This window comes from Tenrec ecaudatus, chromosome X (assembly GCF_050624435.1).
Source record: "Tenrec ecaudatus isolate mTenEca1 chromosome X, mTenEca1.hap1, whole genome shotgun sequence".
Classification (NCBI taxonomy): Eukaryota; Metazoa; Chordata; class Mammalia; order Afrosoricida; family Tenrecidae; genus Tenrec; species Tenrec ecaudatus.
In genome coordinates this window covers 83,653,350-83,672,971 of record NC_134548.1, presented here as the reverse complement: position 1 = coordinate 83,672,971, position 19,622 = coordinate 83,653,350, and the positions used below count along the sequence as shown (strand labels likewise).

Genomic DNA, 19,622 nt, shown 5'->3' with positions numbered 1-19,622 from the left:
TTAGTCAGAGGTATGATTGTGCAGAAGACAGAGATGTAGAGAAGGAGTAGGGGTATGTCAAAAAAAAAAATAAAGCTTCCGTAACAGTTCATTGTAAAGAGGGTAGACGTGAGTTGAGGTTTCTTTTGTTCCTTTCCCTTCAAATACCGTAAGCTTAGGAAGCATCTATTATTGTCTCTTTAACGGGAAGTCATGGGAATCATCTCATTTCAAATTCATATTTTAAATACCTATTTTGCAATCAGCAAGGAGCCACGTATGCTGCATGCTGCTTCCTAAAGGATTTGGTTTCATTGGTTCAACTGTTTCACTCCACCAAAAGATAGGGCACAGGGTCCCTCATCCAATCATTTTTTTAAAAAGTCATTTTACTGGGGGCTCGAACAACTCTTATCACAATCCATACATCCATCCATTGTGTCAAGCACATTTGTATCCTCGTTGTCATCATCATCATCATCATCATTTTCTGGGTATTTTTTGTCATCATCATTTTCAAAACATTTTCTTTCTACTTTAGCCCTTGGTATCAACTCCTCATTTTCCCCACCTTCCCTCCCCAACCTTTGATCATTTATAAATTATTATTTTTTCATGCCTTACATTGTCCAACGTCTCCCTTCGTCTCATCGTTTTTGCTGAAGCTATTGCAGCCTGAGTGTAGACAAACTTCCCCTGAAGTCGCTAGACGTATTTCGTGTCTGATATTATCAGGATTACCATATGTCTTTCAAACACTTATTTTCTGAGGCTGGTCTAACTGCTGGGGCCATAAATATAAACTCATTCTTTGGGTGAAGTCTTGGTCTTGTTACTTCCGTGTACAAGTCTATCCTCTGTTGCATAATGGTAACCTTGGAAGAAGTTAAGGATGTTGTAAACTCCTGTATGTAGACCAGGCCCTGCATTCTGACCGTCAGTTACATTAAGATTAGCAGCTGTAGGGAAGTAGCCAAGACTATTAGGTGTGAATCTGGGGAGCTGGGTTGTTTGCTGTGTAATTCATGAAGAGTTGATTGCCTGCCATGGAGGGCTGGAGAGCTTGTGGATTCAAAAGCACAGAGGGTTGATACATGGCAGCTTCAGTAGGAAAAACTGCTGCAGGAACTGGGAATGTGTAGGAGGGACGAGACAAGCCTACTTCCTCTGCCATCCTCTCCAAGGTGGCCAGGGTGCCCCTCCAGCTGCTTCATGGCCTGGAATCTCCCAGCCTCCGCATCACACAAACTCTCAGCTCCTGGGTATTGTGTAGCATTTAATTGTGTGCATATACCATAGTTTATCTATCCATCCATTGATGGGAATTTAGCTTATTTCTCTTTCTGCTATTGTGAATAATGCTATTTCTTCAGAATCTTATACCTAGTATTGGGCTTGCTTGTTCATGTGGCATTTCCTTTCAAACGTTTAAAGTAAGTGCCATACAGTAGTTGTGCCATTTTGCAATCCGACCTGCAGTTTGTGAGTCTCTCCACATCATTGTCGCCATTTTTACTTTCTCCTTCTTTGTTGCTCTGAGTGCTTTGTTGCGAGAATAGCTCATTGTTTTGACGTGCGTTTCTCTAGTAAGTCATGCTTGCGAATACCTTGGTGTGTGTTCTTAGTCACCTGCATGGCTCCTTTATTGAATTCTCTGTTCATCTCCTCTGTGCATTTTATAATGTGATTATTTGGGTTTTTTTCATCCTGAAGTGTTAAAGTGTACTATACATTTCAGAGATAAGTCTGTTGTCTAATATGTCATTGGCAATTTTTTTTCATATTTTTTAAGTTTAAAGTTTTTTTTAAAGTTTACTATTAATGAGGGATTAATATATCTAGCTTTTGGTTAAATCTTTTAATGCTGGTAAGTTCTATTGTGTTCTCTACTGTTTATGTGGTTTTAATTTGTTTGATAGTGTATATATGCCATGCATTAAGGCTCATGTTTCTTCTTATTTTTCATGGTCTTTTTACTCTTATATCTAGAACTTTGCCCATATTGACTTTCTTTTGTATAGGATGTGGGGATAGATCCTGTTTCATTTTCTGCCAATGGGTATCCAGTTTGGCCAGTACCATTTTTAAGAGAGACTATCTCTTTCCCATATAAAGAATTTAGCCATTTGTCAAAGATCAGCTGTCCATAGATGGATTCTCAATTTTGATCCACTGATGTTAAGTGTCTCTTGTTTTACCAATATCAAGATAATTTTCACTACTGTGGCTTTGTGATAATTTGTCTTTTTTTGTTGTTGAAGTGTTCAAGTTTACGATAAATTTCAGAGATTAGTCTGTTGTCCAATATGTCATTGCCAAAAATAAATATTAGATTGGGAGGTGTGAGACCTCATACTCCTCCCCCTACCTTTTCCTTTATTTGTTATTTGCTTAGCCGACGTTCCTTTCTACATAAAATTGGTTCTTTTTCTTTTTTTTATTAACATTTTATTAAGGACTCATACAACTCATCACAATCCATACATATACATACATCAAAAATTGGTTATTTTTCTAATCCCTGAAAAGGATGATTTAATCTTTAGCTGATTGCATTTATCTGTAACTTGCTTTGGGCTGCAATCTCATTTTAACAATGTTCAGTCTTCCTATCCATAAACATGAGTATATTTTTTCATTTTTATTGGTATCTTGGTTTCTTTTTTTAATTTTTGGTATCTTGATTTCTTATAATAGTGTTCTGCAGTTTTCTTTCGACAGATCCTTTGCATCTGTGATTAGATTTATTCCTACATATTTCATTTTTGGGGTAGATATTGTAATTTATATTTCTTTCTTGATTTCCTTTTCAGAGTTCTCTTTGTTAGATGAAAAAGCATCTAAATATTTTTGTATTTTGTTCTGACCCTAACATTTTTAAAAATCATTTTATTGGGGGCTCGTACAATTCTTATCACAATCCATCCATTGTGTCAAGCGCATATGTACATTTGTTGCCATCATCATTCTCAAAACATTTGCCTTCCACTTGAGCCCTTAATATCAGCTGCTCGCCTTCCCCCCTCCCTTCCCACTCCCCCTACCTCATGAACCCTTCATAATTCATACATTATTGTCATTTTGTTATATGTTATACTGTCCGACTTCTCCCCCATGCCTTCTCTGCTGTCCATCCCCCAGGGAGGAGGCTATACGTAGATTATTGTAATCAGTTCCCCCTTTCTATCCCACATTCCCTCCACCTTCCAGGCATCTCCACTCTCACCACTGGTCCTGGAGGAGTCTTCTGTCCTGGATTCCCTGTGTTTCCAGTTGCTATCTGTACTGACCCTAACATTTTGCTGAATTGTTCATTTTGTTCCTTTAATTTTTCATGCTGGGACTCTGGGATTTTCTATGTATAGAGTATATCATCTATGAATAGTGGTAGTTTTACTAAATTGTAAGCCTTTTATTTCCCGTGTTTGTTTTATTTGTCTGACTAGGACTTGTACCAATAATATTGAATAGGAGTGATAAAAAGACGCCTTATTTTGATACCATTTACAAAGGGGATACTTTGTCTTTCTTCTTTAATGTTGGCCACTGGTTTTATATATATGCCTTAATTATGTTGAAGAATTTCCCTTTTATTCTTTTTTAATGAGCATTTTTACCAGAAATAGCTGTAGGCTTTTTCAGGTCCTTTTAATGTATTGATTGATATGATCACAGGATTGTGTCCCTTTGTTTATTTTTGGATTACCTTCACTTTTTACCGTTTAAACATCTTTATATACTTGGTATAACGCTCACTGAGTCATGGCATATTTTTGGCATGCTGCTGGAATGGATGGGCTCCTTTTTGGTTGGGAATCCTGTGTCCATATTCATGAGGTAGACGACTCCCTAATGTTCTTGTTGTAGAGAAGTCAGCCTGGTTTGGGACCAGGGTTATGCTTGCTTCATGACAACCACTTGAGCGTATGTCCTCCTCTTCCACACTCTGGAAACGTTCCAGCAAATTAATGTCAGCTTGTCGCTGAATGTTTGTTGAAAAAAAATTGAAATCTCTCAAAATTTGTTTTCATGGGTATGTTCATGTCTACTTCTTCTACGTTTTCAAATTTGTTATAGTATAGTTGTTCATTGTATTCATTAGAATCCTTATTATTTCAGCTGATGCTTGTGTGAGGTCCCCCATATCATCTATAATTTTTATTCACATTATTATTCATATTACTTAAAAAAATCAGATTTGGCAGAGGTTGTAATTTTCAGTAATACTTCCAAAGGGCCCACTTCTAGTATTGTTGAGTCTTTCTGTTTATTTGTTTGTGTTCTAATCTTTATTATTTGTTTTCTCTTTTAGACTGTAGACTTGCTGCCCTTTATCTCATTGTTGGAATTATTAAGTTAAGGTGTTGGTTTTTGTTCTTTCTTTTATATCCTTTTATTTGTGCTACAAATCAATTGTTTACTACAAATTGTCCTCTACCACTGCTTTTGTTATATCCCAAAGATTTCGTTATGTTGTGTTTTCATTCTCACTTGGTTCAAGAATTTTTAAAATGTACTATTTTACTTATTCTGTTTGCCAGTATTTTTTTAGTAGGGGGTTGTCCCCATTTCTTCCTATTGTTGATCTCTGATTTGATAGTTTATAAATCTAGGAGATTCTTTGAAAATTCCAATGTTTTAAAATCTATCGAGGCTTGCATTTTGGACTAACAGATGGGCTATTCCAGGGAATTATCCATGTGTACTAGTGAAGGAACATATATCATGCTCTTGTTGGGGGTTGTATATGCCTATGAGGTCAAGTTGTTGATTATGTTGCTCAGTTCTTCTGTGTTTGTTTGTTGTTTAAACTAAGTTATTTTCTTTATTTTAGTTGTAAACAGTTTGTAGCATGTCACCAATAATGAAAAGGATGAGATAAAGATATAGATTCAGATTTTGATAAGAAAATAGTGAGGCAAGATATATATATATATATATATATATATACAGATATTTATATCTTCTATTTCACATAACACTTTTCTAAGCCCATCTGTTCCACTAGAAAAATTGCAACCTGTGATAATTAGGTTTTTGTGCCAACATGGCACTTGTAAGAAGATATGGGTGGTGGAGTGGAGCGTGTCAATCAGGTTGCAGTCAATGACCTCCCTTCAAGATGAGACTGAGATATATATGGCTCTCTGGAGGACAGTCTGTCTCTCTTGCTCTCTCCCCTTGGTAGTTGGGGACCAGCATACTACTTATTCCAGCTGCCAGCCTCATTTAAACATAAAATCCTATAAATCAGGGGTGTCAAACTGGTGGCCCATGGGCCGCATTGGCCCCCGAGGTAATTTTTTGTGGTCCGTGATGCTCTGAAATAAAATGAAAATAGAAAAAAATTTGTTATGAAGAAAATAGCGCATAGGGGAGATCGAGGCAATACTGCACACACAACTCCCTTGTCAACCCTTTGACTACTGAAGACTAGTGTACACGTGGCTCAGTGCCTTTCTGAGAGGCCTGAGGATGTGTGTAAATGCGCTGACTCAGTTCTGCCGATGTTTGGAAGCGATATGTCTGCCACTCTCAGTGTCATGTAATGTAAACAGATCCCAATAGCGAAAAGGTTAAAAAGAACACTCTGGGTTGTGCTGTCATGAATCATACCTGGCGGCAGTGCTAGTTAACATTTTTAGAGGGAAGCCATTGTGTGAGCAACTATTTTCATCCATGAAATTAAATAAAACGGCATACAGATCAAGATTAACTGATAAACATTTATCTGCCTTAATGAAGATTGTCTGTTCTCAGTCTTTGAATCCAGATACTGGAAAACTAGTAGGAGGAAAGTGCTTGCAAGTTTCAAGTAAAAAAGAATAATTTTATAAATACATTAAATAAAATAAATGTTTAAATAAAAGCAATTATATAGTGTTTTAATTATCCTATCCATATCCCTGAATCCTCACTTCAAAATATAAATTTAACAAAATTTGTAAATGAGATGTGACCCGCGTGAATCTTGCCTGTTACACCAAATGGCCTGCATTTTAATTGAGATGGACACCCCTGCCATAAGTGAGCAAACCAAAAATATTCTATGCCTAACAATTGCAGTAATGTGAACATCTACACCATAATCCTATAAACATATTCCCTCACCCATGAAAGTTTGTAAGCCAGCCACTTTATTTTATTTATTTATTTATTATTTTTTTTAATTTTAACAATTTATTGGGGCTGATACAATTCTTTTCACAGTTCATACATATACATACATCAGTTGTATAAAGCACATCTGTACAGTCTTTGCCCTAATCATTTTTTTCTCTTTTCTTCTTTTACATTTTATTAGGGACTCAAACAACTCTTACCATAATCCATAAATATACATACATCAATTGTATAAAGCACATCCATACATTCCCTGCCCCAATCATTCTCAAGGCATTTGCTCTCCACTTAAGCCCCTTGCATCAGGTCCTCTTTTTCCCCCCCTCCCTCCCCATTCCCCCCTTCCTCATATGCCCTTGGTAATTTATACATCGTTATTTTGTCATATCTTGCCCTATCCGGAGTCTCCCTTCCCCCCTTCTCTGCTGTCCCTCTCCCAGGGAAGAGGTCACATGTGGATCCCTGTAATCAGTTCCCCCTTTCCAACCCACTCACCCTCCACTCTCCCAGCATCGTCCCTCACACCCTTGATCCTGAAGGTATCATCCACCCTGGATTCCCTGTACCTCCAACCCTCATATGTACCAGTGTACAGCCTCTGTCCTATCCAGCCCTGCAAGGTAGAATTCGGATCATGGTAGTTGGGGGGAGGAAGCATCCAGGATTTGGGGGAAAGCTGTGTTCTTCATCGATACTACCTCACACCCTAATTATCCCATCTCCTCTCCTAAACCCCTCTATGAAGGGATCTCCATTAAGCCAGCCACTTTATATCTTTATCTCTCCTGCCCCTCACCCCCTGAGTTTGGGTATCCTGAGCACTCATGGCACTGGGTGGGGCTCACCTTTTTTAAGGCTTCTTTGCAGGCATTTCTTCTAACCTATTTAACAGAACCAATTTAATGACTGAAGGCAGTGGGCTTACGAACTCTGTATTCATACTTTCCAAAGTCATTTGTATCACATATTAATTATATCAATAACAACAGGTAGAAGAAATCAGTATTCAGATTAGGTCAATAGTGAGGTCAACTGACAAAAATATCATAGGATACCATGGTTCGATCTACCATAATAAAGTTTACAATAATCTGTCTCTGATAGTAAAGCTGTTCAAGTCCCTCACCTGTGGCCAGAGAGGATCTGCCGAAGGTTTAATCTGACTAGATACTCTGCAGATGGATTTTGGCCTCCCACTGTCCTCCTCCATAGCCTTCTGTAAATTGGGTGTTCACAATTTAAGCCTGATAATTTTCCCTGTGTCATACTTAGATTTTGTTATTGTCATCTTAGTGTCACAGAGGCTGATGTGCCTCTTCCATGTGAACTCAGTTCAACCCTCACTTAGATGGCTGCTTGCTTGAACATAAGCCATTAAGATCCCAAACACTACCAGCATGAAGCAGGAAACCTATAGAGGGGTCTGAGGGGCTGGCCCCAATCCCAAATATGTGGACAGCTCCAGCCCCCCCACCCCCGCCAGAAGAATTCACATCAGATGACAGCACTGAAACTACAGCTCAGGCAGAGGGACATGTCTGATCAGAGCACTCAGGAGCAAATGAAGGGGAAGGGAGAGAGAGTGGAGCACATCCTGGTCCACAAAGCCCTGAGGATGATATTCCTACTCAGAGCAGCCAATGCTTAGAGGACCATAGGGCCGACCCCACCACAAGACACAAGTCCCTCACTGACTCATAGCGCTATGGGGGAGAACACTGGAGACATAGTGTGGGAATTCTGCCAAATCTGGTTCCACCACAACAAAGTGAAACACAGGGCATGCAACAGAACAGCAAGGGGAGCAGAGCAATGAAGTCCCGGGGAATACCAAGAACAGACTTTGGGGCCAGGGTGTGGCACCCCATCAAACTCAACTGGAAAACACTCCTAAAGGTCAACAAAACAGACCTTGAACTACTTACAGGCTTTTTTTTTGGTCATTAGTTTGTGTTGTTTAGTTTTCTTTTTTTGCTTGGTCTTGTTTTTGTGCATATTATTATCTCTGCATGTCTCTCAAGATAAGATAGGCAGGATTAACAATATGGAGGAGAAAACAACGGGACCAACGGTTCTGGGTGGACAAGGGAAAGGGGGAGGCATGGGAAAGGAAGTGAGTGTTAACAAACCCAGGGACGAGGGAAAAATAAGTGACCTAAAGTTGATGGCGAGGAGGGTGTAGGAGACCTGGTAGGGCTTAATCAAGGGCCATGTAACTGAGAGGAATTACTGAAACCCAAGTGAAGGCTTGAACATGATAGTGGGACAAGAGGAAAGTAAAATGAAGTAGAGAAAAGGATTAAGAGGCAAAGGGCATATATAGAGGTCTAAATACAGGTATGTACATATGTAAATATATTTATATATGAGGACGGGGGAATAGATCTATGTGCATATATTTATAGGTTCAGTACTAATGTAGTAAATGGGTACGGGGCCTCTACTCAAGTACTCCCTCAATACAAGATCACTTTGCTCTATGAAACTGGCATTCCATGATGCTCATCTTCCCTACACGATAGCCGAAGCCAAAGCGGGTGAATAAGCAAATGAGGTGAAGAAAGTTGATGATACCTGGCTATCAAAAAATATAGAGTCTGGCGTCTTAAAGGCTTGAAGATAAACAAGTAGCCATCTAGCTGAGAAGCAACAAAGCCCACATGGAAGAAGCACACCAGCCTGTGTGATCAAAAGGTGTCAGTGGGATCAAGTATCAGGCATCAAAGACTCAGAACAAAAGATTACATCATTGTGAATGAGGGGGAGTGTGATGTGGAGACCCAAAGCCCATCTGTAGGCAACTGGAAATCCCCTTACAGAAGGATCGCAGGAAGGAGACGATCCAGTCAGGGTGAAGTATAGCACCGATGAGACATACAACTTTCCTCTAGTTCTTTAATGCTTCCTTCCCGCCACTTTAATGACCCCAATTCTACCTTATAAATCTGGCTAGGCCAGAGAATGTACACGGGTACAGATAAGAGCTGGAAACAAAGGGAATCCAGGACAGATAACCCCCTCAGGACCAACATTGAGAAAATCCAGACCAGGAGGGTAAGTGAAGGTGGGGGGAGAAAGAGGAAACTGATCACAGTTATCTACCTATATCACCCTCCCAGGGGGATGGACAAAAGAAAAGTGGGTGAAGAGAGACATCAGTCAGTGTAAGACATGAAAAAAATAATAATTCATAAATTATCAAGGATTCGTGATGGAGGGAAGGTGCAGGAGGGAGGGGAAAATGAGAAGCTGATACTAAGTGATCAAACAGATAGAAAATGTTTTTAAAATGATGATGGCAACAAATGCGCTTGACACAATGGATGGATGTATCGATTGTGATAAGAGTTATACGAGCCCCAATAAAATTGACTTTTAAAAAGACCATAAACACTATTCCAATTGATAGTCGAACACCGTCTGCGTTCTTCACCTCACTTTTCTGTAGCACCCTTATCTTCAGTGATCCTTTCATAAAGCGGAGTATCGAGCAGGGCCATGATGTGAGAGCTAACTATTCTTTGACTGGAGGTATGGTTAATCGGGAGCCCAGAATCCATCTGCTTGTCCACAGGTTAAGAACGACTCCTGTTTACCTTGGCGGTCCTTTATGTGTGAATCCTGTGGCATGGGAGGGAAGGATATCCTTCTCTGGTCCCTCTGTGCTGATCCCAGTATCCATGCTACTCGGTTGTCATCTTGCTTGAGCTCTCCCCCAGTTCTTTTTTCATGAGCCTGAGATGGGACAAGACATTTCACAAGAGGAAGGCCCTCAAGGAGATGAATTGGTCCCGTGGCTACAACAATGAGCTCAAGCACAGGAACCATGGTGCGGGTGGTGCAGGACCGGGCCGTGTTTTGTTCCACTCTAAGTGGGGGCTGACACGATGACACCTAACAACAACATATCCTCCCAAAACACTTAAAATGAAAGATATGGGCAATGTCAGATATTTTTACAGGATTAAATTTTGATTATTACATAATTAACTCACAGTTGCTCAAAGACTTAAATGCAAACCCAAAAGCTATAAAGATCATTCAAGAAACAGTATGGGCTAACCTTGAAGCTCTTATTTTATATCACAAATAGCAGAAGCTTTACTAGAGGACTGGTAGCTCCTAAAAATGATCACTTATGTATATGAAAAGACTTTCCCAAAGAGATATGCAATGGCATATCAGACAGAATAGTAATCTCTAAATTTCATAGAAAATCTCAATACCGCAACAACAAAGGACAAAGAATCCAATTTAAATTAGGCAGAGGATATAATTAGACAGACACTTCCTTAAAGACAGGTGAACAAGAAACACATGAAGAAATGCTCACAACCATTTACCATTAGAGAGATGAAAATCAAAACAACAATGCGATGATTTCTCATCCCGATAATAACTGCAAAGTCCAGAAAAACGAAAAGCAACAAATTCTGGTAAGACCGAGTCACTAGAAATCTTTTGCACTGCTGAAAAAAATAATACAAATACTGTTGAAAATGGTATTGTGTTTCTTTAAAATGATGGAAATAGAAATGCCATATAATCCATCAATCCCACTACCAGGTATGTATCCTACAGAAATAACATCCATGACATGAACAGATATATGTACTCATGTCTATTGCAACATTAGATACAATTGCAAAAAGATATAAATAACCGTAGTGCTCATCGTCAAGAATGATGATTACATGAACAAACTGTGGTGCATATGTACAACGTGCTACGCAGCATTAAAGAATAATGAGCACTAGGAAATAGCTCATCATATGGACGGACCTGGAGGACATTATGCTGAGTGTAATCAGTGAATCACAAGAGAACAAATATTGTCTGAGACCCTTTATATAAAAATAGGGTAGGGATGGGGAGATTTATACACAGAAAGAAGCCTTCTTAGATGTTTCCGAGGATGGGAGGGGAAGGAAAGGTAAATCCCTGACCAAATAGGAGATATGTGTTGACTGGGTGAAGGGAAAGGTAGCATGCAATAATAGGGTGGGTGGCACAGCGCGAGGAGTGGCAAAGTACATGACTGGGCATGAGCGAAAGTAAAATACAATGAAGGGAAATCTAGTGCACACACAAATCTTCCGTAATAGTAGTAAACAACATATATAAACAAATAGATAACTAGATATGCAAGATGAACAGATGTAGAAAGCTGATTGGGAGTATACACAAGTATATGGTTTTAAAAACAAAAGAACATTTAAAATGGACATCTAAAGTAGATTTTTATTTGCATTTTATTATCTTGTACTTTTGCACTTGTCTTGTGAAGTAGATATTAAAGCCCCTGCCATCGAGTCAATTCCAACTCCTAGTGACTCTGTGTTACAGAATAGAACTGCTCTTAGGGTTTCCAAGACTAAAATTCGTTACAAGAACAAATAGCCTTATCTTTCTTCCGTGGAGCAGCTAGTGGGTTTGAACAGCAGATGTAGGACTAGCAGTCCATTATGTCTTTGAAGCAGTTATTTTACAGATTTGACAGATGAAGAAACTATGTTCAGAGTACCAAAGTGATATTATGTGGCAGAGATGACATTTAAATCCAGAATGTCTTACTACAGATTCTTTGCTTTTTACCTCTGTGTACTCTTCTGTCTCGACCGAAGTAAGCTTTTGGGTCTGCATTACTTTAGAAAATACATGGCATATCTTCTGCAAGATTAACTCGTTGTAGCAACACGCTCCGTCCCAAACTAAAAATTACTGAAATAGTGATTGTCATTGGTTAAACTCTGTCTCTCTTAACTTGACTTGGGCCATAATTTTTAATGGTCTAGCAGTTATATGATGATCGCCATGATGTGATCTGATGTGGTAAGCTAATCACACACACACACACACACACACACACACACACATACTGCCATCAAGTTGATTCTGACACATACTGACACTATGGGACAAGATAGATTACCTCGGTGAATTTCAGACTCTGTAACTCTTTATGGGAGTCAAGAACCTCATATTTCTCCACTGGAGCAGCTGGTGATTTCGAAATGCTGACTTTGTGGTTAGCAGCCCAACTTGTTACCACTACTCCACCAGGGCTCCTAACTAGCCAATAAAATGATTAGAAACAGGCTACAAATCTCTTAATTCCATCCCTCATTCTATGTAAGGGGAGTTTCCCTGGAGTGCGCCCTGCAATATGTTTTATCTTAGGGAGAAAAGGAAAGAAGAAAGCCGAGATCCAAGGAACCTACTACCTCAATGAAAGACTAGCTTGGAGTTGGATGAATCCTTTGGACCTGGGGCCCTTGCATTGAAAAACTCCTACACATGGAGAAGACTGATGCCAAATGCTTAGAGACCCCCAAGGCATGCCAGGCCTATAGATGCTGAAAGGACTAAGGGCCTTTTCCCAGAGCTGAACATGGATAGAAAGCCTTCCCCTAGAGCCATTACTTTCAGTTTGGACTTCTATCTCCTAAAATGTGAGCAAAGAAATCCCTGTTGGTGAAAGCCATGTGCCTCAGGCATTTCTGTCATATTAGCACACGAGAATAAGACAGTGGTAGTCCTCCACGGTCCGCTCAGCTCTCAACTAGAGCATGCAGGCAATGTCACAAGCAGGCCATCCAGCTTTCTTGAGAGGATCATTAGTGTCACCTAGGAACCATACTCTGCACCCAAGAACAAGACACGGTTATTTATCCACAGTCTTCCAGAAGCAAAGTGTATGTGATCTAATATTATGGTTGAAGAAAAGGGAACGGTGATGGTTAGTCAGATGAACTGGGTCTGGGGACCAGCAAAGGTACTTATTAGTTGAGTACTACCTTGGATACGGTACTTAATATCTCCAAGTGCTGTTTTCCTTGTAATGAATTAAAGGAAATACCACTGATCTCATTAAAAGGATTAGTAAAAATAAACTAGACAAGTACTTGCGCTTCAAGGATAGGTGATTATGATTTTCAATTAAATGTTTTTTTGTTGTTATTGGTACTGTTAATCGTTTATATGATCCTTGGAAAATAAAATTTTGTCTATCATTTCTGCTTCTAGTTTCACTTGTCTTACACAGACAAGGAGCGCTATGAAAATGAAGAGAGACCTGAGGTCCAGAAGCAGATGCTCATTGATATGGCCAAGAAGCTACCAGTTTACACAAGAACCGGGAATGGAGGTCAGTTCATCCAAGGTCAGCTAGACAAGGAGAGGCAGCTCAGCAAGATTGTCATATAGGCTTAGTCATATATGTCCCTTCCATCTTAGGAAAACCCCATGGTGTTTCTTCTTCTTCTTCTTTTTTTCCAATTACCAATAATCGCGCCTCAGGTAAACCTGATTGGCTACGATATTGCTACTGCGCAAAGCTTCCCAACATTTTAAAAAAATGTTCAAACATGTATCAAGGTTGAAAAAATTATACAGAAAACTATGTATACCCACCATTATATTCTACCATTAAAATTTTACTATACATGTTGGACTGCTAACCATTAGGCTAGCAGTTCAAACTCACCAGCCACTCTATGGGAGAAAGATGAGGTTTTCTACTTCCCATAAAGATTTATAGCTTTGGAAACCCAAAGGGACAGTTCTAATCTGTCCTATAGAGTCGCTATAAGTCGGAATCTTCTTGAGTATCAGAATCTTAATACTCATATTGGTTTATCACACTGAGATGATCCTCAATGAAAAAATGAGCTCCTAGAGGCCTATAGCTCCCATTACAAGCTTTTATTTATTTGCATAGTGATAAGGACACAGATGACTCAGGGGTAAGGTTCATCTTGGGATGCTCTTCCTCAGACCCTTCTCTCAGGGTAAGCCAACATAGGAAATTCCTTCTGTACCTTTAGGCTCCAAGTTTACATTTTAAGAGAAAGACCACGAGACAAAGGATTTTAGGGTCTCTATACCTCTAACCAAACTTGGAAACAGCCCCTATTCAACTGCACCTGGCCTGACCTTTCTGTTGCCAGGCTTTGTTCAAGCAGCGTGGCACTCATGTGACTGTGGGTCTACTGTCTAGTAGAACATTGCTTCCCCCATTAGCTACAAAAGTAATTACTTTAGTAGTCATGGATATAGAGACAGAGAACGCTACTGTGGGTTCAGAACAGTAAGAAAGTTTCTTGGCAGTTAGAGAACCAGGGGAGAGAAAAATCCAGTTCTCAGGCTCTCTATCAGAGAATGCTCGAGTCTAGGCAGCATAGACGAGACTAAGTAATGAAGGCAGACCACCCTACCCATATACTTTTCTATGCATATAGCACTTTCGCTCTGCATCGTCCAGGAGGCCTGATGGTGTAGTTGGTATGTGTTGGGATACTAACTGCAAGATCAGCAGTTGGAAACCACCAGCCATTCCATGGGAGAAAGACAAGGCTTTCTACTCCCTTAAAAATTTACAGGGTTAGAAATTTACCAGGGTAGTTCTACCGTGTTCTTATAGCGCCACTGTGTGTCAGAATCGAGAATCAACTCTATGGCAGTCAGTTTAGTTTGGGGTTTTGAGTGCATCATCTACCAAGTGATCTTATTTTTAATGCATTTAAAAGTAAGAAACAACAGTGTCAAAAAAATTAATTTACTGCCTTCGAGTCAGTTCTGATTCATAGAAACCATATATAACAGACTAGAACTGCCCCTTTGGGTTTCTGAGACTGTAAATTTTCAAGGGAGTAGAAAGCATCATCTGTCTCCTGTGAAGCGGCTAGAAGTTTTTGAACTGGTGACTTTATGATTTGCAGTACAACATCCTCCTAAATACTTTTCCATGCAAATGGAGAGTTCAAGATTTTTTAAAATAATTTTTTTGGGGCTTGTACAACTCTTCACAATCCATACATACATCTATTGTGTCAAGCACATTTGTGCATTTGTTGCCACCATCATTCTCAAAACATTTTCTTTCTACTTGAGCCCTTGGTATCAGCTCCTCATTATCCCCCTTCCCTCACCCACTCTCCTTCCTTCACGAATCTTTGATAATTTATAAATCATTATTATTTTTTAATGTCTTACACTGTCCAATGTCTCCCTTCACCCACTTTTCTGTTGTCTGTCCCCCACGGAGGGGGTTATATGTAGATCCTTGTGATCGGTTCTCCCCCCCCCCCCACCTTTTCCTCCTCCTCCTGGTATCTCTACTCTCATTATTGGTCCTGAGGGGGTTTATCTGTCCTAGATTCCCTGTGTTTCCAGCTCTCATCTCCACCAGTGTACATCCTCTGGTTCAGCCAGATTTGTAAGGTAGAATTGGGATCATGATAGTGGGCGAGGTGGGGATGCATAAAAGGATTAGAGGAAAGTTGTATGTTTCATCTGTGCAATACTGCACCCTGATTGGCTCATCTCCTCCCTGTGACCCTTCTGTAAGGGGATGTCCAGTTACCTACAGATGGGCTTTGGGTCTCCACTCCGGACTTCCCCTCATTCACATTGACATGATTTTTTGTTCTGGGTCTTTGATGCCTGGTGCACGATCCTGTCAACACCTCATGATCACACAGGCTGGTGTGCTTCTTCCATGTGGACTTGGTTCTCAGCTAGATGACTGTTTGTTTATCTTCAAGCCTTTAAGACCCCAGATGTTATATCTTTGATAGCTAGGCACTATCAGTTTTCTTCACCACATTTGCTTATGCACCCGAGCTCAAGATTTTTATTACTGGTTTTTGCTGTTGTTATTAGATTCCACTTAGTAATTTTCCTACGTATCGAGACACTATATACAATAGAAAATTACTGCCCCATCCTATATCATCCTCACAATTAATGTTATGGGGTTTTTAATAGGAAAATATCAGATTTATTGAATTCTATTATACAGGTATATATTACTCCTTGAAATAATGTCTTTAATCACAATTTACATTTTAAGTCCAAAGTGATCCCACATCAGCACTAAAAATCAAGTATACAGAAAACAAACAAACAAACAAACCTATTTGATAATAGCTTGTGATTTCAGGTAGTATGACATGATCACATAAAAAAAAACACAGGAAAATTAATCTAGAGATCTAGGGTTTGTAACACCTAGCCAAAAAAATTGTTATTGATCTAAAAAAGATTTTTTCTTGAGCTTTGCACCACTAGCATTTCATAAGAATTTCTTGGAATTATTAAATTAATTCTTCGTTTAGCAATGTCCCAGAAACAGGCCTCTTTTCATTCAATGGCTAGACAGCCACCTTTCAATAAGATCATCAGGTTTAAATAAGGAATTTTCTGGGAAATACTTCTCCTGGCGCTCTGGCATTTTCTGTTGCATCTTGGTATCTCCACTCTGCAGCTTCGACATGACACTCACACACAGTGCCATAGTTTCTACAACCTACTATCTGTCTACCATGTCCGGACATAAAAGGTTTTGTTTGAGGCCCTTATTATAGCAATTGCATCCTTCCATTTCATCAAGGGTCTTCTTGTTCAGTGACCTTCTCCAGTTCAAGTATGATGTCATCAGGGGGACCACTCCCTCCTGATTACATACCTAATGTAAGGGAGATGAAACCTCACCATCCTTGCTTCTAAGGAGCCTCTGGCTATAATTTCTCCAGGGTAGATTTACTCATTCTTCTGGTAGTCTATGTATATTTAATATTTAACACCAACACCAATAATGAATTCTTCTTTGGTCTTTTGCGTTCATTGTCCAGCTTTCACATGTATAGGAGCAAATTGAAACTACCATAGCTTGGGTCTTCAAAGAAACATAATCAGTCTTTAACACATCAGGTAGGTATTTTTGTAGCAGATTTCCCCAATGCAATGTAGCATTTAATTTCTTGACTGCTGTTTCCAGGAACATTGGTTATAGATCAAGTAAAATGAAATCAAGACAACATCAATGGTTTCTCTATTTATCATGATGTTATTTATTGGCTCCATTGTCAGAGGTTCTGTTCCCAGAAAGGAGTAAAATTATATACAAAAACATGCACAAAGCTTAAGTCTACCATTGAAAGAGTTTTGACAAATGCACTGACCTGTGTAACCAAAATCCCTGTGCTTATTGCCACCACCCCAGGAAGTTTCCTCATGTCTCTTTGCAGTCAGTCCCTACTCCTAAAGACACTATTATTCTGATCATTTAATCATAAGTTAGTTTGGGCTGTTCGAGAATTTTATACAAATGGAGTAGAGTAATACTGTATGTGCTCTTTTTTGTCTGGTTTCTTTTATTCAACATAATGTTTTTATGATTCATCAATCTTTTAAAAATCATTTTATTGAGGGCTCGTACAATTCTTATCACAATCTATACATCCATCCATTGTGTCACGAACATATGTACATTTGTTGCCATCATCATTCTCAAAACATTTGCCTTCTACTTGAGCCCTTAACATCTGCTGCTCATTTCCCCCCTCCCTCCCCATTCCCCTTCCCTCATGAACCCTTCATCATTCACATATTATTATTATTTTGTCATATATTACACTGTATGACGTCTCCCCCTGCCCTCTTCTCTGCTGTCCCTCCCTCAAGGAGGAGGCTATATGTAGATTCCTTTAATCAGTTCCCCCTTTCTACCCTACATTCTCTCCACCCTCCAGGCATTGGCACTCTCCTTACTGGCTCTGGAGGAGTCATCTGCCCTGGATTCCCTATGTCATCAATCTTGTATATCATTTCTTAATTCCTTTTTTTTTGCTAAGTAGGATTTTATATCCACCACTTGTCTGTCAGTTTGTTGTCCTGTGGTGCCTTGTATGTTGCTGTGCTGCTAGAAGCTATGTCACTGGCATTTCAAATACCATCAGGGTCACCCAAAGGAGACAGGTTTCAGTGCACTGGCTTCCAGAGCAAGAAGAGGCTGTGAAGAAGGAATAGGCTGTCCGCCTCAGAGTAATTAGCCACTGAAAACCTTATGGCTAATATCAAACATTGTCAGTTCCTGAATAGACGTGAACGATCATCGGAGATAGTGACAGAAAATAAGCCCCTCAGGTCAGAAAGCACTCAAACTATCACTGAGCAATAGCTGCCTTTCCAAACTAGAGGCAACCATTTGATGCGGTTGAAGTAAAGCCTTCAGGACCTTTATTGGCTAATGGACTCAAAATGGGGGGGGGGGAGTAATTACAAACATCAATTAATATTTGAACTTGTAATGTATAAAATATGAATCTAGGAAAATTGGACGTCATCAAAAATAAAATAGAGTGAATAAAGATTGATATTTGAGGCTTTGGTGAGCTGAAATGGACTGGTGTTGATCATTTTGAATTAAACAAACATGGGGTTTATTATGCCAGGAATGACAGATTCAAGAGGGCAGATGTTACATTCATCATCAAAAATGACATCGCAAGACCTATCTTTAAGTATATTCCTCTCTCTGATAGGGTAATATTTAACCACTCACTGCCAGAGAGTCAATGCTGACTTACTCAAATTCACTGCTATTGTTGCCTCATAGAAACCCCTTGTGGGTTTCTGAGATGTAACTGCTTATGAGAATAGAAAGCCCAGACTTTCTCCCTTGAAGCTGCTGGTGGTTTTGAACTGCCAATCATACAGATTGCAGCACAACACATAACCCCAGTGCTACCCGGGCTCCACTATCTGTCCACATACCAGGAAATCTAATCAATACAACTGTTATTCAAATTTATTTACCAACCACCAAATCTAGTGATCCAAAATTTGAAGAATTCCACCAACTTCATTCTGAAAGTGACAAACTCAAGATACATTAATAAATACTGACAACTGGAATTCAAAAATTGGAAACAAAGAAGAAGGAATAGTAGTTGGAAAACATGGTCTTGGTGAAAGAAAACAAGTTGGAGGTCAGATGATATTCTTTTGCAAGATCAATGACTTCTTCATTGCAAATACATATTTTCAACAACACAAAAGGTTTTTCCAGCTAGAACACACAGAAATCAAATTGACTACATCTGTGGGAAAAGATGATAGAGAAGCTCAATATGAGTGGCTTTCAACCAGGCTGGGGGCCCGTTTTTTAATACCCCCTCATACTGTTAGACACTAGTGTCCATCATTGTATTTATTCAACAAAAATTTAAGATTCCATTTGATAATTGTTGAAATTTTAATATAATCTGATATTAGGTTGTATTCACTACATATTGTCAATTGAAGAATAAATGGCATGGTGGTTATTATTTTTAAATGTCTTCATGTATACTGATGTAGTTTTAAGTAAAACAATATCTGAGCTTTGCTTTAAATTTCTCAAGTGAAAAGCCAGTAGAGGTAATAGATTAAACAAAAATGGCACATTGTTAATCATTGTTAAAGTTGGACAACAGTGCGTGCAAGTCATGCTATTATATGTAATTGTAGTATATTTCGAATTTTTCATAGTATTTTAAACATTTTAATCTCATATTTTTAGTTATTGTTAAGAATAAACACAACAGGACATGCCAGTTCAACAATTTCTACATGTGTAATTCAGTACAGCGATGACATTCTTCCATTTGTACAACTATCCTCACTCTCCTTTTCTGTGTTTTTCCTTTAGAATAACTAAAACTCACTGTGACCTAAGTTTTCTCATTTTTTTTTGC

At 39.1% G+C, this 19,622-nt stretch overlaps 1 protein-coding gene and 1 pseudogene across 2 annotated transcripts in view; one reads left to right on the top strand and one right to left on the bottom strand.

The window, feature by feature from the left end:
• The window catches only part of ZDHHC15 (zDHHC palmitoyltransferase 15), a 174,296-nt gene that overhangs the window by 46,689 nt on the left and 107,985 nt on the right, over window positions 1-19,622 (top strand). For both annotated transcript variants that reach the window (XR_012781146.1, XM_075539114.1), the window contains exon 4: window positions 13,129-13,249. Coding sequence is in view for 1 of the 2 variants with exons in the window: in XM_075539114.1 (XP_075395229.1) it covers window positions 13,129-13,249 (121 nt within the window). In the remaining variant the exon portion in view is untranslated. The remainder of the gene's footprint in view (window positions 1-13,128; window positions 13,250-19,622) is intronic.
• Window positions 13,369-13,441, bottom strand: LOC142435186 (U4 spliceosomal RNA; annotated as a pseudogene).